Raw genomic sequence first — 26,941 nt, 5'->3', positions numbered from 1 at the left:
GTTGGATTTATTAGTGACTATCTTATATTTATGACCTCTCGTTCTGGTCTCCCTGCAAGTGTAACATCTTGTCCACATCTACCTTATGAAACCCTTTCATAATCTTGAAGACCTCGATCAGGTCATCCCCCAGTCTTCTCTTTTCTAGAGAAAAGAGCCCCAGCCTGTTCACTCTTTCCTGACAACAGAACTGAGAGGTTATGCCTATCATCCTAGTAAATCTTTTTTGCACCTTCTCCAGTGCCTTTATATCCTTTTTATAATGTGGAGAGCAGTGCTGTTCACAGTCGTGCAAGTGTGGTCTCACCTCGGTTCTATACAAGTTTAACATAACTTCTCTGCTTTTCAATATCCTTCTCGACATGAAACGCAGTGCTTGGTTTGCATTTTTTTAATGGCCTTATTAACTAGCGTCACTACTTTTAGTGATTTGTGTATCTGTACCCCCAGATCCCTCTGCTCTTCTACCCCATTTAGACTCTTATTTTCCAAGGAGTGTGTGGCCTCATTCTTCTTATCAAAATGTGCCACCCTAGTTCTGCTACTAGGGTGTGCACTGAGGCCAAGTAGTTCGCGTAGGTTGGGAGGGAAAATTGGAAAGCAAGAATTAATAGAGGAGTGAGAAAATATCACCTGTTCCACCATGAAAATGTACTTTTTGTGCAGGAAATCTAAGAGGGAGTGGAATAGTAATCTTAACACTTGAAATATTCAGTCCTCGTTTGGTCTCCCTGTATCCACATGGTGTATTCTCCCCATTTGTATTGAAAGGAATTTTTGGTGCGATGAGATTGAATCATAGATGAACTCATCATGGGAGAAGGCTTGGATCCTTTCAATTTTCATAATGAATGCCTCCTAAATAATTGATGAATGTTGACTCTACAATGGTGCTTAAACATGATAACAGTAATAACAATCAAAATGAAGTGCCAGAGTCTTCACACTCGGTTGTGTATTGTACGCCGTCTTCACGTCACAGAACACATGAAGTGGTGGGGAAACATGGAGACAGTAATCTGGGACACAATTAATTGGCACTTGAGGAAATATGGGTCAACAAATGAAAGTCAGCACAGATTTGTTAAAGGAAAATCATGTTTCACTAACTTGACTTGAGTTCTTTGATGAAGTAATGGAGAGGGTTGATGAGGGCGGTGCGGTTGATGTGTATACAGACTTTCAAAAGGCATTTGATAAAGTACCACATAATAGACTTGTCAGCAAAATTAAAGCCTATGGGATTAAAGGGATAGTGGCAGCGTGGTTACAAAATTGGCTACGAGACAGAAAGCAGAGAGTAGTGCTTAATCTTTTTTTTGAGACTGGAGGGAAGTATACAGTGGTGTTCCCCACGGGTTGGTATTTGAACCACTGCTCTTTTTGATACATATTAATAACCTGGACTTTGGTATAGAGGGTATAATTTCAAACTTTGCAGATGACACAAAATCTGGAAGTGTAGTAAACAATGTGGAGGATAGTAACAGACCTCAGGAGGGCATAGACAGACTGGTGAAATGGGCAGACACATGGGAGATTAAATTTAATGCAGAAAGGCAATATAAATTAAATTGTAAAATTTTAAAGGAGTGCAGGAACGAAGAGACCTGGAGGTGTATGTACACAAATCTTTGAAGGTGGCAGGACAAGTTGAGAAGGCTGTTTTTTTTTTTAAAAAGGCATATAGGATTCTTGGTTTTTTAAATAGAGGCATAGAGTACGAAAGCAAGGAAGTTATGCTAAACCTTTATAAAAAACTGGTTAGGCTTCAGGTGGAGTATTGTGTTCAATTCTGGGCACCAACTTTAGGAAGGATGTCAAGGCCTTGGGGTGCAGAAGAGATTTACTAGCACATACTAGGGATAAGGGACTTCAGTTATGTGGAGAAGCTGGGGTTGTTCTCCTTAGAGCAGAGAAGGTTAAGAGGAGATTTGACAGCTGTGTTCAAAACCATGAACGGTTTTGATAAAGTAAATAAGGAGAAACTATTTCCAGTGGGAGAAGGGTCTGTAACCAGTAGATACAGATTTAAGGTGATTGGCAAAAGAACCAGAGACGACATGAGGAAACTTTTTTTTACACAGCGGGTTGTAATGATCTGGAATGCACTGCCTGAAAGGGTGGTAGAAACAGATTCAGTAGTAACTCTCAAAATGGAATTGGATAAATACTTGAAGGGAAAATATTTACATGGCTGTGTGAAAAGAGCAGGGGAGTGGGACTAATTGGATACCTCTTTCAAAGAGCCGGCACAGGTACAGTGGACCGAAAGGCCGCCTTGTGTGCTGCACCATACTATGATACTAAACACCAGCCGCAGTGAAAACAGATGAACATCTGCAGTTGTCTGAAAGTCTTGAAATTGTGACTTTGATTCCCAGCCACAGTCCACCAAACTGAAATGGACATGTTGAGTACTCAGCCCAACAATGCTGCGAAAGAAAGCCAGCTGGTGGCAGCAACTGTTGGTATTGTTTCATGCAGTTTTGCTGCAGTCAGTGACCGTGGAGAGGAAACCAGTGTTCGTTGCATTGCCTCCATTGATTAATTTAGTTGGATGCTTCACATGCTCCAAAAATAAGCTCACTAATTTGTAAGACCTAATTTCCCACTCCAGTTCATTCAGGCGTTACATGAATTGATGATTATGAATTGACAGAATTATAAGTGACAAATGCTTTTTTTAAATTTGTTTGCTAACTGCCATAAATTTCCAATGATGTGCACTGGCCTTTATTAAAAATTGAAATCAACTCCGAATATCTTGCATTTTCAACTAGTGACAAAAGCATTCTGCCAAATCTCATACCGATGTCCTCATTTACTTGAGCCCGGAAACCTAGCAGTAGGGAGAAGTGTCACAGACAATGATGCAAATGTACTGTAAACTACAGGAAGGTGGTTGCAATAATACACACCTGTCGTGCTGAGATTTTTAAATTAGTATTTGCAGCTACATACAAGCATTAATCTAGAAACGGGGTTCTTTGTTGGAACTGTTTCAAACGAAAGTGGCCTATTTTTCTCTAACTCCTGTTAAAGAAGATAAAATGCATTTCCATTGAGCTTGTATAGCAGTTGAATATAGTCCTGAAGGCAAAAGACATGTAGTGTTTTGTGCCAATGCTGTGTCTCTGCTTTTTAAAACAAGGTAGCAAAACAGGAACCCATGAAGTTTTTCCCTGAGGCTAATAAAACCATGTTAATCTGATTGCTGCAGACAGTGCATTTTACTAATGACCGCCATGGTGCATCTGAAACATACTTTCCAGGAAGCACTCTCTCTGCCAAGTTGGATCATCCTTGGGGGAGAAGTCGTAATTTATGTTACAGCTTTGACCTGTGTATGACCTGCATTTATGGTTTATGGCTTTTTACATAAATTTTGACCTGTGTGGGCTCAGTTGCTTGAATAGTTGTACAAATCAAAAATCTCAGCATTTTCCCTTCATACTCTTAAATGAATAATTGTAGCTGTTAATTCGCTGTAAACATTTGACAGGTTCACAGTTCAGTTCTGTGTGTTCTGTTGCATGGATTCTATTTTAGTACTAATAAATCGCAACAACAATTTAAGTTTTGGAAAGGTTTCCATTATAAGTATCCTGTGTAAGAACATTGAAGTAAAATCTTGCCTATTCAATATTTAGAGAATGTAGACACCAAAATATGAGTGTAACTTGTATTTTTGATGTGTCTTGCTATGAATTCCTATTAATTCTTTCAGCTGGAACAATGACTATTCTGCACTTGTAGTTATATCAATATATGTCCTCCCTTCCTCCTTAGATGCTGTCTTTTACTTGTGATGTAATTTCACATTGCTGGCCTCCAGTTATATTGCCCATTCTTCATGCATGAGCCTAGTGAGTGTTGACAGGCTACTTGACTTTGGAGGGCATCACAGGTGAGCTCATTCACCTGAGATCTACACGTGCATACTTTCCAGCAAGAATAAACGGGATAATGATGAGCAGGATGCCTGGCTTATTGTTCCCCCGCCTAGCCCAGGGCCATGAAGGAGAATTGTAGGATCCTAATTGTTGCTGTAGCTGAGATCAGCTAGTTCAGCAGACTTTTCTGGTCTGTATTGCAGATGACTACATCCGGTGGTGTATTTAACAACTAAGCTCCTTGTGGATTTAATTAATGGTGGTGTCTATGTTTTTATACAGAACTAATTTATTCTCAATCGTGTGACACTAATCAGATTTGATCTCTGGAGGAAACCGACATGTGCATGCAGCTGTGGATTGATCTTCTATCATCCAGTTGAAGATCCAGCGCATGAATGTATTGTTTTAATCGTAACTTCCCTGTTTTCAGAGTTGGCCCAGGGTTTTTAGATGAAATGTTTTGGCAGTGAAACCTGTCATTTACTTCTAATGACAAAAGTAGTTGACTTGTTTTTCTCGAAATGAAGGAATAGGAATTAACGAAGATTCCCATTCGTCCCTGCTCACAAATGCCTTGAAAATTTAGTAAGAAATGCTTTTGCTGCTTGTGTCAAAATGAGTTATAATTTACATTAATCTCGTGGGTTTTTTAAACTATAATATAATATCTTGGGAATAGAAGAACTTGCAACATTGTAGCACCTTATCACACTTTTGGGGTATACCAAGGCACTTTACAACGATTGGGTTACTTTTTGAAGTGAGATTACTTGTGCAGGCAAATGCGGCAGCTAATTTTCCACTGCATGATCCCGTGAACAGCAAATGGATGACCAGATAATCTGGTTTGGAAGTGTGATGGAAAGGAAGAATGTTGGCCAGTACATTGGGATAACTCCCTTTTTTTCCAAACTGTGCCACAAATTCTCTTATCTCCTTATGAGCCGGCAGCCAGAGGAGGCCTCAGTTTAATGTCTCAACCGCCAATGTAACACTCCATCCACACTGCACTGAAGTATCAAACTAGATTATGTGATCCGGTCTGAAGTGCAGCTTGAATGCACAACCTTATGACCCTGAGGAGAGACTGCTACCACCTAAGCTAAGCTGACACTAATGAGGAGAAGAAGCACGAGATCAGAGTTGGGAGATGGCCAGATGAACGTGAACGTTTAGAAACTACCGAATTTTCATACACTTCAACTTCTTAGTTGGGTTTTAACGTCACTTGAGGGGAAAGTATCTTCAATGTAAACACAAAAAAAACTATTCCTCCCCTAGTACTGAATGTACACCGATGTGATAGCCAGCCAGAGACTGTTGAATACATTATTCATTGGATCTTTATTGAGTGGGACACCCTGGTATGGTGAGGCTCCATCAATTTACTTCTGAATGGGGCAGTTGAGAGTGTCCTTCTCAGGAAAGAGATACACTCAAATCAATCTTTGAGCAGTAGTTTCTCACTCGTGCATCCCCACCCTCTCCAAACCCAGTGAGCAAGTTCGCTCTGTGGTGCGGAATCGAATCATAGAAACTCGGAAGAAGCCAGGTTCAATCCCTGGCCATGGAGTTAGCCAATTTCAGATCTGCAGCGATGGGAGCATTAGAAATGGCCTCATGAAGGGGACCAGGATTTCCATTCCTGGTACTTAGCCTGTGACATTTCCGAGAATGACATACATAGATATTGGATGAAGACAGGATTGGTTTCATCCATGATGGCTACACTGATAGCCGATAAGAGGAAGGAAAAAAGTATTTCAGGAGGGAACACTGAATTACCTCAGATTGACGGTCTCTTTAAACATTACTTGGAAATTCACACAACGTTTCAGACATTCAGCTGTGAAGTTGGAAAGATTTAATAACTCAGGATGAGATTTGATCACCAGCTGTTTCTTTATTGTTAATCACCTGGTCCTCAGGCAGGCAAGAGGTACCAAAAATACACTTTTTGTAATGTGGATGTATTAGAAATGTATCTGAACAGTGTGTGTTGTGCATTCACGTGCAACTATGCTGGATAGTTTGGGGTAGCTTAATAAGTGATCTCTTGATGGGAACTTTTGCAGAAATCAGTTATGCAGTAGATAACCAGTCCAGTTGTGGGATTGCATTGTCACATTTTGGTGGATATTTTTCAGCTTAATTGTTATTTTCTGCGAAAACAACATGTGGTCCACATTTATCTGAGGCATACATTTTAAGTTTTCTGATGTAGCACATGTTCACCTACATCCTGTCTAGAAAAGTAAAGAGTGATGGATGATATAACCCTCCATGTCTCATATCTGTGCTCTGTAATTACACGAGATGCTCTTAATATGTTAGAACTGATGAGATTTGCTGCCAGGGTTGATTTCCATTACGTGGTTAATGTTAGCAGCATTCGGTCCTTTCAAGCTGTTCGAATAATCTATTACGAGCTGGCTGGGTGCTGGGTTGGCCCGAGTACAAAGCTTCTGTTGCAGAATAGGTGGCAAAATGAAGTATTGAATACTTTTAAGTAGCTCAGCAGGGCATAGTTGAGTTTGTGACAACTTAATGTCCCTATATTGAATGCACTTCAGTTACACACAACTGCTGTTTGCAGAAAGTGTGAAATATGTTTTGTGGAGATTTAAGACAACGTGGCTAGAATTGCAGAATTATTAGCTGGAAAAATGCTACAGTACAACATTAGATACACATTGCACTAATCCAAGTCAAATTTGGGAATAAACAACACCATAAAATACTTACTTTTTAGTTTATCCCAAGAAAACAAAATATTATTTTTGGAAGGGTGTAGAAATGCAAATCTTTAATACTGTAAGATGTTAATCTCGTCATGGCTAATACACAAAATTACATAACATCTGGAGCCATTTTCGAGCTGGAACATGAGGCAGAGCTTGATATCTTCTGTGTCTGAATTAGTCTTTACACCTTCTTCCCCAAGGCATGGAAATGCATGATTAAATGACTGGAGTTGTTATCAAAGCAAGAAATGAAAGACTACAGAAAGCTTGTTATGCCAACTATTCAACATCCTGGCATTACATGAAAATAAAGCCATGTCAGCAAATTAAAAATTGTTAAGCGACTGGAAAATAACCCCCATTTATTATAGCACTTGAAAACTGCTCATTTGTTTACAGATTTTAGGGTTTAGTTGTGAATAGAGTACTTGATTTTGTTGTCTTCTTTAGATTGAAACGCCAGTTATGCTGAACTAAGTTTTTTTTAAAAAAATGTTGATAAAAATAGTTTATTTATTCGGGGTTTACTAAAATATTTATGTTCTCCTTAAACCAGGTAAGTCTGCTGTTTTGAAGTGCCTGTTGGGCATCCACAAGATCTTCAGGGAGAATGACCCTGCGTACCTGTTTAATGACCTATACATCACAGACTACTGCATTTGGATCCAGAAAGTGAAGTGAGTCTTGTAACTAAAAGATACAACTGGGTAATCTCAACAATCTGCAAGGACATTTCTACAGCCTGTAAACTGGCAGTGAATTTGCAACCCACCTTGCACTACATTTTTTGTTATTTGCATATCTCTGTGGAGTTGCTCGGTGACACAGTGAACCTAATTGAATATGTATAAGGAAAAGTTAAGTACCTGCCAAAATATGTCACCTTACATTTATTGTTGTACTGTACCAAGTACAATTCTTTTTGAAACTGTTAATTTTTTCATTTGAGTACTGCAGGTTGTATTTCTGTTCAACTTAGCTTTTTTTCTCTGACATTTACTGTTGTCTTGAAAACACTTCAAAAATTTTGAAGCGTTCTCTTTGCTACACAATATTTTCACACAAAATCTGCATTATAAAATGTCATTTTAAGCTTCAAACAGCTGTCTACCATGTGACAATATAAAGGTTCTTGATATAGTTGAAAGATGTGGCAGGTAACCAGTCTGCAGTCGAAGGTTTCAGACTTGCTGTCAGATTGTTACAGGATAGCAGCATGAACAAAGTGACAGCTTTGGAAAGATTCTCTCAAAATCCCTGTATCCAATCTTCAGTTTAAGTTACTGACCATATGTTGGAGTATGAATATTTGAAAAAAGAACTTGTGTTTGATAGCTCTACCATGAGCATGAAGAGTAGCACATCAGAGCAGAATAAATTATTGTTAAATAGGAGACAAGATTGGGTGCAATATGTCAGCTAGCACAAAGGACTTTTTTATATTGCTTTGTGAATTGGTGCTTTTGTTAGTATTAATAACACTTTTTGCACAGCAGCACATTAATTATATTTTTGTGGCATGGAATTATGAATCACTTAACTTGCTGGTGCATGTCAGCACTATCATCTGTCCTAAAGGCAATAGATTGAATCCCTAAGTCTGCAGTTGCCTAAATGATGTAGACCTCCAAGCTGATCGTAGTATCCAGAACAAATTGTGTGTGGGCCTGCCTGCCCGTCCCAGTTACAAATGCAAAAATTACTTTTTTGGTTGTTTTAAATATTCCTGTGTGTCAGTATATCAGTGCCAGCATGGTGAAATCTTTATTTCCTTTTTTTTTAAGAAGACCAGCAGTTATCTGGTGTTGCTCACAGTAAATCAGACGATAAGCTGTCTTATAACAACAGGAATATTACACCATGCAGTGAACAGTATTATTCTGCTGGTAAAGTGGAGCTTATTTTAAGATAGCACTTTCCATTGGTCATAAATTTTAATTACTGTAAGTCAACACAACCTGAGGTCATTGTGTTTAATTATTGTTTGCCGGAGAAGCTTTGCAGATTCGAATATGTTTGTCAGTTTTAAGCTGCAGCTCAAAAGCACCAGCATTTTAAGGTTGTTTTGTATGTGTAACAAATTGTGACTTTTGTACTGTAATGTCCTAGATGTGCCATTTTTAATATATTACTAGCAGTGTGGTGTTGATAACCTTAAGTTGGATGATCTGCTTCATTATTGTGCTAAAGTGAGTAAGGCCACTAAGTCTCATTGGTAAGTAATAACTGGGTGGGGCCATTCAGAGTTTTGTTGCTTTCAGGCTGTAGGTTATAACCTTGACTTTTTCTGTTGTTATTTTGTTAAGTGTGATTGGTAAAATTATTTAAGAGGCTGCAGACATCCCTACGCCAGTATTTTCAGCTCTTGAAGAATTTCTCTGTACATTTCCTTTGTTTCTTTATTTTTTTTTGAGTTTGACATTGTGTGATAGATAGGAAATGTGCTATTTTTACTGCCCTGCTAGAGGATCTCCTCTGGTATTGCTGATGATAAGTTGGTGGATAGGCTGTTAAATAACAGGAGAGATGTTGTGCATTTGCACAATATCTTATCAGGTTCTTCGATTTATTGTGACTGGTATTTTGAGACAATTACTATTGTTTTGGCGATTAAACGGCACAATTCTGTCTAATTTTCCACAAAACTATAACATTATTATGTTCCTTTTATTTTCCTCAATATTTATCTTTCTTTTGTTTAAGCCCAGAACACACAGTAAGGTAACAGGCAAGCTGTAACAGGTTGGAAGTAGATAGGTACCTAATGATTAATGATGATTGGAATGGGGGTGTCCTGTGCTTGGGGTGCATTGGGAATGGTCCTGATATTTGGCATTATTATGGAAGAGTAATGTGGATTTTGGTGGAATTTGGGCTCGAATGTGGGCTGGCTGCATGTGGAGGCTATGTTCTGGTAAGGCTGGCGGGAAGTATGGGGAACAGAAGGGCGTTTAGAAAGAAGTTTGTTGTAGTGAAGTAAGTACTGGTGCTTTGCGATCGCATTCAAAAAACAAAGTGCTCAGAATCCATATAATAAAACAGAATGTGACATTCTATCACTGTAAACCAGGACTTATAACTAATTTAAGATCTATAAATGAGTTAGTCTGGGACAGCGTTTAGTACTTTTGCTGGGAATCTATTCGACAGATCTATCAGGTTTTATACTTTTTGATTTTATACTTGTGTTCTTGCAACTTAGAGGAGAACTTGTGGGGGATTGAAGAATATTTTCCACTTTTCTCCTCAATTCTGAAAGCATCAAGCACTTCAGATGAGGCGCTCCAGGTGTTAATTTCAGGAAAAATCTGCATCTTTTCTGCTTCAACGTCATACCTTAACACAGACTTCAGAAGGACACCCCTCGCTCCTCCACTATGACAATTCCATTACCCACATCTGTAGTCCTTTCATATTCTGATGTGATGACCAATTTAATGTTAAATTGTAGGAATATTTTTGCAGTGAATTGATCTATTAGGAACTGAATAATCATCTGGGAGCCTTCCAATGAAATTTTGACTGCATCAACCTGGTATGGATTTGAATCTAGGTCGAAGAGATGTTAAGGATGTGTTTTAACTTAAACAATATCTTACTGCTTTTAACGTAAAAACTATCCCAGAATAATAGTTATTATTGCATTTGGGAGTAGTGAACGATTGTAACGTGAAGAAAATGCAGTATTTATTTGAAAATATTAATTTTCTGTGTGGGAGAATTCAATTTCAGTCAGATTTCACTGGAATTGAAGTCTTGTGTCTGTACATGCCGACTGTCAGAGTTTTATGCTGCCGATGTTTTGGGCACCTGGTTAACTTGTCAGTGATGCACTCAAGGTTAGCAAGAATACAGTTTGTGTTTAGTTTGTCACTGACAAGTTAGCCAACTTCAAATATGATCTGGTTCTTCGAGTAGATCAACATGTGGTAGTTGGGTGATTCTCCCTTCCTCTGGAATGGCCTGGTAAGTCACTGCCCATGGTTGTCTTCTTTCTTCAGTTATCTAACTTTACATCTAAGCTATCTCTCCATTGTTATACATGGCTGTCTATTTCTGACTCTTTTCAGGGATTTGAACTTTTACATAAGTGTGGTACACTTTAGAAGTTTGTTTCTGTCAGAATTAAGCACGTAACCTTTCAAACTTTCCAACTTCAACTCTTAAATTTCGTCAGCTTAGAAGACCCATTTCTTAAGATCTTACAATTAAATAAGCCTTCTGAAATCTTATGGTTTTGGTATCAAAAGCACAATCTTTCGTGACCTTAATTTTACCAGAGCCCTTTTTCGTCTGTTTCATTATTTGACCGACCAAACGGACTTATTCTAAGGTGTCATTCAATTTGGACAGATATGTCATGGACAGTAATGGTTAAGTTTTAATTAGTTTGATGAAGGCCAAACTTCTTCAGATGGTTCACTCCTTCCTTGCCTTGGCAGCTAAATAATAAGACAAGTAGAATTGTTATGAATAGTTATCTTCCTTTTTTCATATCCATCCAGACAGTGCAACATATTCATATTCTGTAGGCTTGTAGCCTTGACAATTCTGATTTCACTCCACCAGCCACTAATTGGAAACACCTGTCAGTTACAGGAGTCTTTTGTTTGTCTCACCTTGCTGAGGATCTTGGGTCATTTCCTAAAATTCTAGTATTAACCATTTATGTTTTCCCATAACTAAGCACTGTAGTTTAAAAGACCACTCTTTAGACCACCTTTCCTACAGTAAAGAGAGGGTAGAGTGCCTTTGTGAAGTTGAGGGCGGGTGAACATATTGGATGATGACTGTTGAAGCAACTTTTGGGTAAGTGATAGTCTTGTTGGTGTGTTGCAAATCCAAATGTCACTCTGTTTTTCCATTTTTTTTAAATGAAAAGACTACTCATTGTAAACTATAAAAGTGTTTAAGAGAATCAGAATAAAAGAATTTCACTGTACAAATTCCAAAAATTTTGGGAGCAACATGATGGGGTTTCCCCCCAATACCACCAATTTTGTGGCATTGACATTTGGAATTACCCTTCAGGCACATGTTCTGTTTCCTCCAGTACAAATGAAGGAATACCGACTGCTTAAAGCCTGTATAACTACATATTTTTACATATTAAATCAGTTCTTAAGTTGCCACCTTTTTTGGGTTTGTGCTAACCCTTTTGAAGTTGTTGGTGAGTTTTTGTTGGCTTTCTCGAATGGCAGGTGTAGAGATGCCCAGCAGAAATTTGTTCAGGCAGCCCATCTGTCCAGGTCCGAGTGAAGATGTTCACATTGTAAAACTGCCTGCCATTCAACACTTCTTGGAAATAAATTGTTCATGTAATTCAAAGAGAATGCAATGATGATTGGTGTGGGAAATGGAAAATTCATACAATAGGAGGTAATGTTCTGAAGTTGGCATTAAGGTGCATTGTTAGGGAAGAACAGAGGGTACTTTATTCTGCGTCTAATCTGTGCTGTGCCCGACATCAAAGCTTGATGCTAACAGTGGGTGCCAAATGTGGAAAAATATTCTGTTCCCAGCATGAGGGTGAGAAGGAGATAATTAACTTGTTAAATGAGTGAGATAGCGGAGGTTTCAACAGACTGGGCATAGGCAAATGTAGTTCCTACATTCAAAATGTTGCAGTGAAGGCGTAAGTGACAATTATAGACCCATTAGCTTGATCTGAAAAATGAAAAGCGAATGTAATCCATGATGATAAACAAATGGAAGGGCAGGTATTTGAAAATAACCTAACAATGACAGCCAGACTAGATTTGCAAAAAGGTAGATCTTGCCTGGTTGAGTTTGCAGATTTTTTTTAGGAGTATCTCAAATTAACTGGAGAAAGTAACATGACTTAATGTATCTTCACTTCCAAAAAGCCTTCGATAAAGTGCTGCATAAGAGATTCCTTCAAAATGTTTGCCTGTTTTTATGAAGGGCAAGACATGATGTGTATTAGTCATTGTTTGAAGGGAAGAAAACACAGCTATGTCACAGCGAGAGGAAGCACTGAATGGGGTGCCCTACAGGCCAGTGCTGGGACCCTTTCTGTTGCTGAGATACAAAAATTACATAGGTTTGCAGCCTTGGTGGAAATAAGTTAAATTCACAGCCAGACTGTGCACTCTGAGGAGGCAGTGAGATCTTAGTAAAAAAGGTCAACAGTGTTTGCACTGGTTTTATCAGTGGCAACTAATGTTAAATGTGGACATGTGGAAGATGGGTACTGGGACTTAAAAACTGACATGTACCTCATGAATGTGATGGAATTTATCAAATGGGCAAAGAGATCTCTGGGCGTTCGTTGATTACTTGTTTATCATTGCTAAATCACCCAGTTTGGACATCAACTAAGCAAATATTATTCTGGGCAACATTAACAAATCAGTTCAAATACCACAAGTTAAGCTGAAGCTGTACACTGCTGTTGTCAGGCCACACCTAGATTGCTGGGTACTGTACTAGTTGCTGTAACAAAGTGGGGCTATCAGGCTTCAGAGGCAGGACAAAGATTGGTAGGTCAGCCAACTATTTCCTTAGCTAATCCATTTATGCCTAATGAAAGCATTAGCGGATGTGAAAGAGCTGAACAAGATGTGGATTAGTATTCTGTTCAGTCAGTTCCATGGCTTTGGTATATTTACTGGTATTGGTTGACAACAAAATACTTGAAAGGACACCCTGATACTATTGAAATCTATTTTGATTGATATTGGTGATTAAATGCAATGGATATCTTTCATTGTACCTGTTTGTACATCAAAATAACTTACAGCCAGACTGGTGCATTATATTCTTCAACTTCCTATTTCGCTGTTCTGTTCTAGGGGTTGGGGCTTAATAAGGTCCTCGCTAAGGTTTATTTCTCATAAGGTTTTTCATCGCAAACTCATGATCGAAAGATAATGAAGAGAGCTGCTAAGGATTTGTAGTTATTGTTTTGGAATGGATCATATAAAATTAAGAGATGAACTATAATCTAATTTACTAATTTGTTCTTGTATAATCTTATTTATTTTAAAAGTCTGATCAGCAATTTCTAGACCGTGCAATGTGGTCTGCCAGCATGGTGTTCTCTACCAATTACAAGAGATAAAGAGAATATGGCATATGATCCATATCATTTCCAGGTCACGCCTCAACAGTCAAAGGATTCACTGGTCACCAGGTGGCACACAAACCCAGCTACTTCACGCATTAGGTCAAATTTCAGTTCATGGGAAGCAAGGGCTTGCAAATGGATGCTGGCTTTTGCATTCAGCATTTGTTAACCAGTATTGGGAAGAAAAATTAATTCTAATGGGGACGTCATATGTATATCGGGATGTAGAAAGTAAACACGAACCTATATGCCAGGACAAGATGGCACAGGTTCTGAATTGTCGAGGGCAAGTTTAGGACAGGTGTCAGGAAGTATTTGTTTACACAAAGGGTACTCAATGCCTGGAAGCGAGATGTTTGACGCCAGGGCATTGTGCTAATTTAACAACTAGACAGGAAGATCGTAGAGTTGGTACTTTGGAAGGATGAGATTAAATGGGTCGATTAGCCCATCTTATGGCAAACAGAGCAACTCATGGAATGTATTCGAGACGGTTTCCTGGAGCAATGCGTCAAGGAACCAACCAGGGAACAGGCTATTTTAGATCTTCTATTATGTAATGAGATAGGGTTAATTAGTAATCTCACAGTAAAAGAACCTCTGGGGAAGAGTGGTCATTATATGATAGAATTTCACTTTCAGTTTGAAAGTAACATACTTAAGTCAGAAACTAGAGTCTTGAACTTAAATAAAGCCAATTACGTAGGTATGAGAGGTGAGTTGTCAAAAGTAGATTGGGAAATTAAATTCAAGGGTTTGACAGTTGAAAAGCAATGGCAAACATTTAAAGAAATATTTCAATATTCTCAACAAGTATACATTCCATCGAGAAATGAGAACTCCACGGGAAAAGTGATCCACCCATGGCTAACTAAAGAAGTTAAGGAGCGTATTAGATTGAAAGAAGAGACTTACAATGTTGCCAAGAAGAGTAATGAGCCTGGGGATTGGGAGAGTTTTACAAACCAACAAAGGACGACCAGAAAATTGATAAGAGAGAAAATAGAATATGAAAGTAAACTAGCAAGAAATATAAAAATGGATTGTAAGAGCTTCTACAAGTATGTAAAAAGGAAGAGAATAGCAAAAGTGAATGTTGATCCCTTAGAGGCTGAGAGGAGAAATTATAACGGGGAATCAGGAAATGGCAGATGTGTTAAACAATATTTTGTATCTGTCTTCACAGTAGAAGACACAAAAGGCTTACCAAAAATAGTGGGGAACCAAGGGGTAAATGAGAGTGAGGAACTTAAAACAATTAATATCACTGGAGAAAAAGTACTGGACAAACTAATGGGACTAAAAGCCAACAAATCCCCTGGACCTGATGGCCTACATCCGAGGGCTCTAAAAGAGGTGGCTGCAGAGATAGCTGATGCATTGATATGATTTTACAAAATTCTCTGGATTCTGCAACAGTCCTAGTGGACTGGAAGGTAGCAAATGTTACCCTACTATTCAAGAAGGGAGGGAGAGAGAAAACGGGGAAAGACAGGCCAGTTATCCTGACATCAGTGGTCAGGAAAATGCTGGAATCCATTATTAGGGAAGTGGTAACAGGGCACTTAGAAAATCATATGATTAGGCAGAATCAACATGGTTTTGTGAAAGGGAAATCATGTTTGACAAACCTATTGGAGTTTTTTGAGGATGTAACCAGCAGGGTAGATAAAGGGGTACCATTGGATGTAGTATATTTGGATTTTCAAAGGCATTCAATAAGGTTCCACATAAAAGGTTGTTACACAAGGTAAGGGCTCATGGGGTTGGGGGTAATATATTAGCATGGATAGAGGATTGGTTAAAGGACAGAAAACAGAAAGTGGGAATATACGGCTCATTCTCAGGTTGGCAGGCTGTAATTAGTGGGGTGGCGCAAGGTTTGGTGCTTGGACCTCAGCTATTTACAATCTATATTAATGACTTAGATAAAGGGACCAACTGTAATGTATCCAAGTTTGCTGACGATACAAAGCTAGGTGGGAAAGTAAGCTGTGAGGAGGACACAGAGTTTGCAAAGGGATATAGACAGTGAGTGGGCAAGAAGGTGGCAGATGGAGTATAATGTGGGGAAATGCAAGGTTATTCACTTTGGTCGGAAGAATAGACAAAGAATATTTTTTAAATGGTGAGAAATATTAAATGTTGGTGTTCAGAGAGACTTGGGTGTCCTGGTACAAGAAGTACAAAAAATGAGTATGCAGGTACAGCAGGCACTTAGGAAAGCAAATGGCATGTTGGCCTTTATTGCAAGGGAGTTGGAGTACAAGAGTAAGGAAGTCTTACTACAGTTGTACAGGACTTTAGTGAGACCTCACCTGGTGTACTGTGTACAATTTTGGTCTCTTTATCTAAGGAAGGATATACTTGCCTTGGTGGTGGTACAACAAAGGTTCACTGGATTAATTCCTGGGATGAGAGGTTGAGTAGAATGGGCCTATTCTCTCGAGTTTAGAAAAATTAGGTGATCTCATTGAAACATATAAAATTATTAGAGGGCTTGACAGGGTCGACGCTAAGAGATTGTTTCCACTGGCTAGAAAGTCGAGAATTACGTGGGGGGGGGGCATAGCCGCAGGATAAGGGGTCGGCCATTCAAGACTGAGATGAGGAGGAATTTCTTCACACGGAGGGTTGTGAATCTTTGGCATTTTCTGCCCCCAAAAGGCTGTGGATGCTGAGTCATTGAATATATTCAAGGCTGAGATGGATCGACTTTTGGACTCTGAGCCGTTGTCCAAGTGGTTATTTCTAATGTTCAAATGTTTAATCTATGTTGTGAGGTGGCAGGCTTTTTGAGAGGAGTGTCAACATCCATGAAAAAGACAGCGATCAGAGGTAGGCACACGGCTCATTTATTTTTTTCTCTCCCTTTCTGTCCCTAGTATACAGCCAATTTAGCACTGCATGCCATTCTGACTGAGGCCAAATAAATTGGCATAGAACCAGAATCAAACTTGAATTTTCTAGCCTGTAGGAATTTGCAATTTCTTCATTATATTTATCAAGTTTGGTCTTAATAAATTTTTAATACTTATTTTTCTTTCCATAGCACAGTCATTGACAGATTTCATTTGCGAATGAGTTCTTTTAGCTGCTAGGAAGGTCATGTATGCTCCTGGCTGTCTCGATCCAGGTATTTCTTAGTGTGGACCCTTTCATTGTGTGACTGAATACTATCATTCAACACCTAAGATTGGGTATGAATCCATCCTTGCAGCTCCTGGCTGCTAATATATTACTAAATCTCAACTGGAGATTTTAGTCCTGTTATGTTTGACTGATCAAGGTTAGAAGTGTCGAATAAATGAAGATGATAGATTTCAAATTGCTTACTGCTTAGGCTTGATGACCCAGAGTATTTTTATATCTCTGAAAGGGAACTACTTACAAGCGTTGCACATTGGGAATAATCACGCTGAAAGGAAAGTTTCAGTCACAGAGGCTGCAATTTGAATATTCATCTGATGATTATCAGTGCAACACTCCCAACTATCATCTTTTTGTAGCATGACTGAGAATAATAATGCAGAGCACATTTTCTTAAAAGGGTTGTCACATTTCAGGATTTTTTGAAAGGAAGGATTTTGCGGGGGGCGGGTGGGGGTGCGGAATTACATTTAAGGGCTGTGTTTCAAACCAAAGTGCATTCACACGAGTTTTTTTTAAAAAGGCACTCAGAACAAAGGTGGTTAAAATGCCAGTGAGCTAGCCTTTGACGTTGTTTCCCCAAAGACTGTAAATGATTAATTTTCTACCCTGAATCAGCAGCAATAAACACCTCACGCACATTGTTGGGAGGATCCCTGGTCCCGGGTGTTTGGCAAGACTACATCCCCTTAGATGTGAACATAGGCAGATTTAAAAGAGACACAGATACATGTAGTCAGATCCATCAATGAGGTCAGTCATGTCTTGAAAGAGAAAGCTGTGAGAATGGACTTCTGCTCAGGAGAATGAAGTTAGGAGTATTTTGATTGTCAAACAAGATGACTACTGAAGTGGGGGTGAGTCGCATGTTAATTAATTTTGTATTTTTGCATGATGACAAGTTGTATTGATTGAACTCACTTAATTCAATCATAAGCATTGCTCTGTATCTGCACTTGCTGTGAAATAGAGCAGCTTAGTGATGGGAATCTCATCTTAGCAGTTGTTTTCTCTGTCCACCTTTTGAGAAGATTGGAGAGACATTTGTGAACAAAAAAAAATCTGGTTGAGATCACAATGGGGTATTATTGTTACACCCTCAGGTTACATTATCGTATAAGTAGATTCTGGGCACTGAGTCTGCTTTGGACTGTATGGGGTGTGGAATCTACTTATGGGAGTAACTGATACCATTGTACCTGACTGTGTGCGCGGCAGACCCAAATGCCTAACAAAGGATTGACCTACGTAAATACTACATTGGAAGTGTGACTTGAACATAGGGTCTCCAGTGCATGGTGGGGGATGTCAGTGGCATCATTTGTGGCAAATGAGAACCAAATCATCCAAAAAAAACTGTTTTTAGATTTCAGACTAAATGTAGTTTTATTCTAAGTTCTCTGAAATATGGAATTCCTGCTGGAAAGTGTGTGTTTGCAGATGTTGGATGAGGACAGATTTAAGCTCAGTTGTGATAAAATAGCCTGCGGACTCTCACTGCTTATGTTTATATAAAGGATGGCCACTTTGGTGAGGTGCTGGATGGCTTCTGATACGCATGGAGCTATGCCCATGACGAATTATTCCTTCAGTGGATGAGGAGCAAAACATGAAGTTCAATGCAGGGGAAATATTTTGCTCACAAAATAGCCTTATTCTGGAATATTCCTTTGTAAGGATTGGACGATATTTCACTTTTCATGAGCGCATTTCTGTGATGTGACAAAATTGCAAGTTGTTTTGATTTTAAGTGTTACCAAGTAGAAATTCAGAAACATGCAGAACCACTGAACATTGCTTCAATCAATAAATTAACAATTTGAATTTTCATTTTGATGCACAGGTGCTTGTGCAATGTTCAAAGAGTTAAGGCTGCAGGTGTTTGTGGGGAGGGGGCTTCATTCCATTACACACATCACTCAGTTCACTGAAAGCATGTCTGGTAAAATAAGTCTCTATTGATTGGTGGAAGTACTCACTGAGTGTATTGCATATAAATCAACAAGCTGCTCAGTTCCTCAGGGAAGCTGTTAATCTTGTCTGTACTAATAAGGCTCCTGGTTGCCAATATCTGTTCTCTGGTATCTCTTCAGTTCAGTTTGACATAATCATTCATTTAAGGAGAAAGTACTTCACCTTTATATCAAAATGGATTTAAAAGCTGCAATAAATCAGTTCTGAAAATGTAAGGTGTTCCAAAATGTTGAAGTATGGCCACTGTTATTTACTGTAGGGAAAGCTTGAAATAGTAAATTTATTATGATGTTGCATTCAACTCTCTTCGCTTTTACAGGTCATTTGTGCTATTTTAGTCCTGTAGAGGATACAGTTCATTATACTGAAGGAGAATATTTGGCACAGATATAGTTTGTTTTCTATAGCCTTATCTGCGACTGGTGAATAAATGTGATTGGAGTAAATGGGCGGTGGGGTGGGGGGAAGGAGGTGAACCCTCTGTAGTGAAGAGGGAGTAATGTTGTTTCTTTGCAGTAAAAACCTAATGATCTCTAGTTCTGTTGCAAGCAAAACATTGTATTTGATCTCAAACACCCAACATTGAAGTGATTTGAAAATAATTGGCATTGACACAGACACAGGAGAATCCATTTGCTGATCAGGTTAATGGTTTTACCAATATATAATAAATTGCTCACTGGGTGTGTTGAATCAACACTTCATTACAGCTGAAAAATATTTCTGTATTGGTGCTTTATTTTCTCTACAAAATTAAGTCATGAGCCGCTTAGTCCTATCCGCAGAGATCACTAAACACATGAGGAATGGGTGACCCGGCTTTTTTTTTCAATAGTTTATTTTGACAATGTTAGTCTTGATTGCCTGATGTCGGAGACTGATGGCGAAGCAGCAACTGAAATGTTGCAATACCCACCTCCTGCCATTAGAGGCCCTCAGTGAATTACAATTTCTTATAGGAGGAAGCTGGTGCTGCAGCATTTTAATCCATTCCTCGGGTCCAAAAACTGATTACAGAGACACTTAGTTTTGTGCCCAAATTTTAGAACGTCACAGTAAGGTCGGTTACAGATCAGCATACCCTTTCCTGGAGTCTGATAATTCCTTTGCTTTCTCTCTCCCGTCCCCACCTCATTTTTAGGGTGATCAGACCAAGGGTTCTGTGTGAAACAATGGTGGATCGAAGACCTGCTATTAATCACATTTTTGATTTGTATGTGTGCTTTGCCCACAAATATTTGATCTTTCATCCTAGGAAGAAGGTTGATCTTGTACTTACATTTTCACTTCTACATTTAAAAAAAATTATACTTATTCCACAAATTTCTAACCGTAAACTTTATGCAGCTCCTTATTCAATTCAGGGTTCGAGAGAAAACACCCAATCTGACCAGCAGATGCAAAACAGGAAGCTTTCATGGGGTAGGAATGAGCACGTCATGTTAATTTCTGCCTTGTGATAGGGGTTGGATCTGAACTGTTTGCATTTCAACAGGGTGCAGCCAAAGACATCTGAAATCAGGACAGATGATGTTGGTTGCTGGGAGCTTAAAAACTTGGATATTGTATTGGAGTATCAATGGTTAATCGATTTTCTATCATGACCTTGGGCATGGCCCAGCAGTCCTGGTTCAGTGATTGAGGAGTTAATTCTGCATTTTGAGTTCCAAATACCAAGGGCAAGGTTCCTAGCCACAATACTATAGGACTAAGTTCCACAGCCAAGAGAGGAAGAATTCAAAGCTTCACTGCTGGTATTCTTTTGCGACTTTATACATCTGCAGCAACTTTTGTGGTGTTATCATTTTTAAAATTTATTCATGGGATGTGGGCGTCACTGGCAAGGCCAGCATTTATTGCCCATCCCTAATTGCCCTTGAGAAGATGGTGATGAGCCGCCGCCTTGAACCACTGCAGTCTGTGTGGTGAAGGCTCTCCCACAGTGCTGTTAGGTAGGGAATTCCAGGATTTTGACCCAGCGACGATGAAGGAACGACGATATATTTCCAAGTCGGGATGGTGTGTGACTTAGAGGGGAACGTGCAGGTGGTGATGTTCCCATGCGCCTGCTGCCCTTGTCCTTCTAGGTGGTAGAGGTCACGGATTTGGGAGGTGCTGTCGAAGAAGCCTTGGCAAGTTTCTGCAGTGCATCCTGTGGATGGTACACACTGCAGCCATGGTGCGCTGGAGGTGGAGGGAGTGAATGTTTCAGGTGGTGGATGGGATGCCAATCAAGCGGGCTGCTTTGTCCTGGATGGTGTTGAGCTTCTTGTGTTGTTGGAGCTGCACTCATCCAGGCAAGTGGAGAGTATTCCATCATACTCCTGACTTGTGCCTTGTAGATGGTGGAAAGGCTTTGGGGAGTCGGGAGGTGAGTCACGTGCTGCAGAATACCCACCCTCTGACCTGCTCTTGTAGCCACAGTATTTATGTGGCTGGTCCAGTTAAGTTTCTGGTCAGTGGTGACCCCAGGATGTTGATGGTGGGGGATTTGGCCATGGTAATGCCGTTGAATGTCAAGGGGAGGTGGTTAGACTTTCTCTTGTTGGAGATGGTCATTGCCTGGCACTTGTCTGGCGCGAATGTTACTTGCCACTTATGAGCCCAAGCCTGGATGTTGTCCAGGTCTTGCTGCATGTGGGCACGGACTGCCTAATTATCTGAGGGGTTGCGAATGGAACTGAACACTGTGCAATTATCAGCGAACAGCTCCATTTCTGACCTTATGATGGAGGGAAGGTCATTGATGAAGCAGCTGACGATGGTTGTGCCTTGGACACTGCCCTGAGGAACTGCTGCAGCCGTGCCCTGGGGCTGAGATGATTGGCCTCCAACAACCACTACCATCTTCCTTTTGTGCAAGGCATGACTCCAGCCACTGGAGAGTTTTCCCCCTGATTCCCATTGACTTCAATTTTACTAGGGCTCCTTGGTGCCACACTGTCAAATGCTGCCTTGATGTCAAGGACAGTTATTCTCCCCTCACCTCTGGAATTCAGCTCTTTTGTCCATGTTTGGACCAAGGCTGTAATGAGGTCCGGAGCCGAGTGGTCCTGGCAGAACCCAAACTGAGCATCGGTGAGCAGGTTATTGGTGAGTAAGTGCTGCTTGATAGCACTGTCGACGATACCCTCCATCACTTTGTTGATTGAGAGTAGACTGATGGGGCGGTAATTGGCCGGATTGGATTTGTCCTGCTTTTTGTGGACAGGACATATCTGGGCAATTTTCCACATTGTCGGGTAACGTGAATGCAGAGTCTGGCTTAAATGCTACATTCCCTTGTAGAGGCAGCTCACTGATGGCTTATTTTGTAAGTGGACCAACAATAACCGTAACTTACAATTATGCAGCACCATTAATGTAGAAAATGTCTCCAAGCGCTTCATAGAGGCGTAAGGAAATAATGAACGCAGTGCCAAAGAAACAGTTATTGGGAGGGGTGACCAAGGGGTGGATTTTAAGGACAATCTTAAAGAAGAAGGAGGTGGGAGATGGAGGGGTTTCAGGAGGTAATTCGAGAGCCTGGAATCTTGGTGGCTGATGGCATGGCCTACAATGCTGTGATAAAAGGAGAGAGAGGTGCACAAGGTGCTGAAGTCAGGAATGGAGTATTGGGCGTGTGGCTGGGGTGAGATTTGTCGGACATTAGGAGGTTACAGAGTAGGGAAAGGGTGTGGCCATGGAGTGATTTGAATACAATGAAAATATTAAATTTGAGGCATCAGGGACTGGGACCCAGTGTAGATGACCATGGATAGGGGAGATGACCTGCTCCGTTACAAATAACTTAAACCTAATTTAGATAGCAGGATCTTCAGAATTTGCAGTAAGAACAAGATATCATTATTTGGCTTGAAACGTGCAAATGTTTCTAAAATGTAAAAGTCCAGCCTATATGCATGAACAAATGTTAATTTACCACCAGTCATGTCTGAGGCCAGATTCCATGCTGGGCTGTACAATGGGTTTGACATTCCTTTCACCCTTCATTATTGCACGACAAATTGTGAGGCATGTGATGTGACAACTGAGGATAGTGTTCGAGGTATCCAGAGATGTTTTTCACTCTATCCCTACCTCTACGACTTCTGAAAGAGTTTTTATTCGAGCTGACCAGGCTGGCGGTCTGAGGCTTCCTTGTTGTGTCTTGCCTGGTGGGAGGCAGAACAGGCGCTGCAGTGAAGTATTTAATGAGACTCGTGCAGATACACGTTCTGTCAGACCACTAACCTGACGCTTGGTGTATTCTCCTGCCACTACCTGAGTGCGTCAGACCAATGGGACTAATCCCAAATGCACGGAACGTGCGTCAACTTTCAAGTGTCTCGGTAAACTTACCATCATCACGGAAATGTACTGCTACAGCATTTAGCTTCCGCCTTTCCTCTTCCCTAAGCATCGGCCCACCTCTCCTCTTCCCCGTCAAATGACATTTAATTTTTTTTCATTAAAATATACTTCATTCATAAAATTTGCAGCAATACATACAATACAGTTGTCATATCACATTCCAAACATACACAATACGGATTGTACAATTTGCAGGTTACATCAAGTATAGTTCAATGAACACATTGTACACAATTACAGTTCATGACACTCTAGGGTGCCTCATTGCATTACACTCAATACAGATTATTGATTACAGATTCATTACAGGTACATTACATCAATTTGAATTTTACATTCTGCCCGGGGGGGCGTTTCCTTGATTGCAGCCCCTCTGTATACAAAGGGGGGAAGGCTCTAAATGGTTGCCTTTCCCCATAGAGCCTTTGCGGCGGCCGCACCCAGCCTCAGTGCGTCCCTGAGCACGTAGTCCTGGACCAGTGCCAGTCTGCAACACTCGGTCGAGGACAGCTCCTTGCACTGGAAGACCAGCAAGTTTCAGGTAGACCAAAGGGCGTCTTTCACCGAGCTGATGGTCTTCCAGCAGCAGTTGATGTCTGTCTTTGTGTGCGTCCCCGGGAACAGCCCGTAGAGCACAGAGTCCTGTGTTACGGAACTGCTCGGGACGAACCTGGACAGATATCACTGCATCTCTTTCCATACCTTCCTTGCAAAGGCGCATTCCAGAAGGAGATGGGTGACGGTCTCGTCTCCACCGCAGCCTCCTCGGGGCAGCGCGTGGTGGCGCTGAAAGTCCGGGAGTGCATGAAGGATCTGACTGGAAGGGCCCTTCTCACCACCAGCCAAGCTATGCCTTGGTGCTTGTTTGAAAGCTCTGGCGATGAGGCATTCTGCCAAATGACATTGTCAGTCTGCTCAGGGAATCAACCGACAGGATCCATCATCTCCTTTTCCCGCAGGGTCTCGAGGACGTTACGTGCGGACCACTTACTGATAGCCTTGTGGTCGAAGGTGTTTTTTTGCATAAACTTTACGACGAAGGATGGGTGGGGCGGAACGGTCCAACTGGACGGAGCGTTCCGTGGCAGCGTGGCCAGGCCCATCCTTCGCAACACTGGGATAGGTGGAACCTCAGCACGTAGTGACACTTTGTGTTTGTGTACCAAGGGTCCACGCAAAGCTTCATGCACCACACACGAAAGTGGCCATCAGGATGAGGGCCATGTTGGGCACGCCTTTCCCCCCTTTTTCTGGAGATTTGTCCATCGTGTCCCTGTGGACATGGTCCATTTTTGATCTCCAGATGAAGTGGAAGATGGCTCGGGTGATTGTTGCGACGCAGGAGCGAGGTATGGGCCAGACCTGTGCCAAGTGCAGCAACACTGAGAGCAGCTCGCACCTGATGACCAGGTTTTTGTCAACGATCGAGAGGGATTATCGATCCCACAGTCCCAGTTTCTGCTTCACCTTAGAAATATGCTCCTTCCAATTCTTGGTGCACGCCCCGGCCCCCCCGAACCAGATCCCCAGCACCTTCAGGTAATCCGACCTGATGGTGAAGGGGACAAAGGATCAGTCGGTCCAGTTCCCAAAGAACATGGCCTCGCTCTTGGTACAATTTACCCTGGTCCCTGAGGCCAGTTCGAACTAGTCACAGATGCTCATCAATCTGCAGACCGACAGCTGATCCAAGCAAAAGACGGCGCGTCGTCCATGTTCAGGGAGGCCTTCACCTGAGCGCCTCCGCTGCCTGGGATCGTCACCCCTCTTATGCCCGCATCCCTCCTGATGGACTCAGCAAAGGGTTCGATGCAGCACACGAGCAAGACGGAGGAGCATCGAATCCTTATAAATTGTGATCAGCTCCCCAACTCCCTTCCATTGAGGGCACCTATAACTCGCCATGTTTTGGAGCTTCTCCTTGCTCTGTCTCTCAGGTCACAGCACTTCCTTCCATACTCCTTGTCATTGAGTGCGGGGCATGGAGCCAGACAGCTTTTAGCAGCAAATTTAATGCTGCAACTAATGCTGCATTTATTTCAAAAGGATACCTTCTTGGTGTGTTAATTTGCAGAATCCAGCATGCGAGCTGACCTTGAACACGTGCTAACAGATTGGGGAGACATTAGGTATCCTGAAAATGTTTTGGAGCTAGCAGGTGCTAGGACATATTGTACTATAAGTAAATCTGATGTGCTTCAAGTTTCAAATGCAGGTGTTTGCAACAAACTTTGCATTTTGGTACAGAACTAGACCGAAAAGCTGTTTGATAAACCAAGTTGCAATGTTGTCAGAACTTAACTTTTGTAGGGTTTTGTAATGATGCCCATATAATAAAGTAGAGAAATATAATTTTGATGGGAATTTAATCAGATTGTGTAATGTCAACATTGTGGGATTAAAATGCTCCATGTGATGTAAAATGTTAATGAGCATACTTGGTAATTAAATACAGCAGCAGTAGATATTTTCAAATTGATGCCGCAAATGGGAAATGTTTACTGTTCGTAAGAAGCAAGGGATGGTCTAATAGTTCACGTTATAGAGCAATATTATGCTCTTGTGTCTTCTTACAATAACATTTAAACGTCAGTTTGCACTGAGTCATGCATTTAGTGTCGTAGAGAGAAATCAGATTTGCACAGTAATTTGCTGATCATAAGACCTTCAGAAAACTGAAGCCTATATTGCGCCAGAAATTCAGAATCATCTCAAAGCTCTTCTCATTCCTGGACTAACAGAGTTTGGGATTTAACTGGCTCCTAAATGGAGACAACATTCAAATTCTTTCTGCTAGCAAACATGTCTACTGCCCTGACTCTCCCTCCCTTCCCTCCTCTGGTTGGTTTGCTGCCCTCCCCCAGCCACATGCACTGTGCTTTTCCCGGATTTATTTTGGCTATTAAGGCAGGCCCTGGCTAAATATGAAGTTTGAAATTGGAAACTTTTTTTGCTAAACCACTGTAAATGTCTGAGCACTTCAGTTTCTTTTCCAGCTAATTTGTAACGGATTGGAAATGTGGCAAACTGCAGTGCGATGGTGCGAAACAAGGCTGGGGCAGGAGAAATGAGTGGGGAAACTAACCGTACAGGTTTTAGGAGTCAAGTCGGAACACCTACTTGACCTGGAAACTCCTGAACTCCAGGGGAATTAGACCAACAGTCTTAGAGTTTTAATGCAGTAACTTAAGTTCCAAAAGGCTGTTGGGTTAAGATAAATTAGTCATGCTATTCTGGAATGCAGTTTTAACATTTAGCATCTCATGCATGAGTTTTCTTTTAGTTTCTCTACCTCGTATTATAAAATTTTGTCCATCACCACCACCCCCCCCACCCCACCCCCAAGCAACTGAAAAGCAATCAAAATTTAAAAGTGAGAAAATATTATAGAATCATGGAATAGTTACAGCACAGAAGCAGGCCATTCAGCCCATTGAGCCTGTGCTGGCTCTTTGACAGAGCATTCCAGTTAGTCCATTCCCCTGCTCTTTACCTGTAGCCCTGCAAATTTTTTCCTTTGAAGTATTTACCCAATTCCTTTTTGAAAGCCACGATTGAATCTGCTTCCACCACCCTTTCAGGCAGTGCATTTCAGATCATAACCACTCGCTGCGCAAAACAGTTTTTCCTCATGTTGCCTTTGGTTCTTTTGCCTTAAATCTGTGTCCTCTAGTTCTCGACCATTCCACCAATGGTAACAGTTTCTCTTTATTTACTTTATCTGAATCCTT

The 26,941-nt window shown here is 40.9% G+C and overlaps 1 protein-coding gene across 2 annotated transcripts in view; it reads left to right on the top strand.

Annotated features, from left to right (window-relative positions):
- shq1 (SHQ1, H/ACA ribonucleoprotein assembly factor) overlaps window positions 1-26,941 on the top strand; it is a 130,121-nt gene that overhangs the window by 77,734 nt on the left and 25,446 nt on the right. For both annotated transcript variants that reach the window (XM_067998907.1, XM_067998906.1), the window contains one exon: window positions 7,200-7,320. In XM_067998907.1, coding sequence (XP_067855008.1) covers window positions 7,200-7,320 — 121 coding nt within the window. The remainder of the gene's footprint in view (window positions 1-7,199; window positions 7,321-26,941) is intronic.

Source organism: Heptranchias perlo, chromosome 17 (genome assembly GCF_035084215.1).
Source record: "Heptranchias perlo isolate sHepPer1 chromosome 17, sHepPer1.hap1, whole genome shotgun sequence".
In the NCBI taxonomy this organism is placed as follows: Eukaryota; Metazoa; Chordata; class Chondrichthyes; order Hexanchiformes; family Hexanchidae; genus Heptranchias; species Heptranchias perlo.
This window is presented reverse-complemented; position numbering and strand designations above follow the sequence as displayed.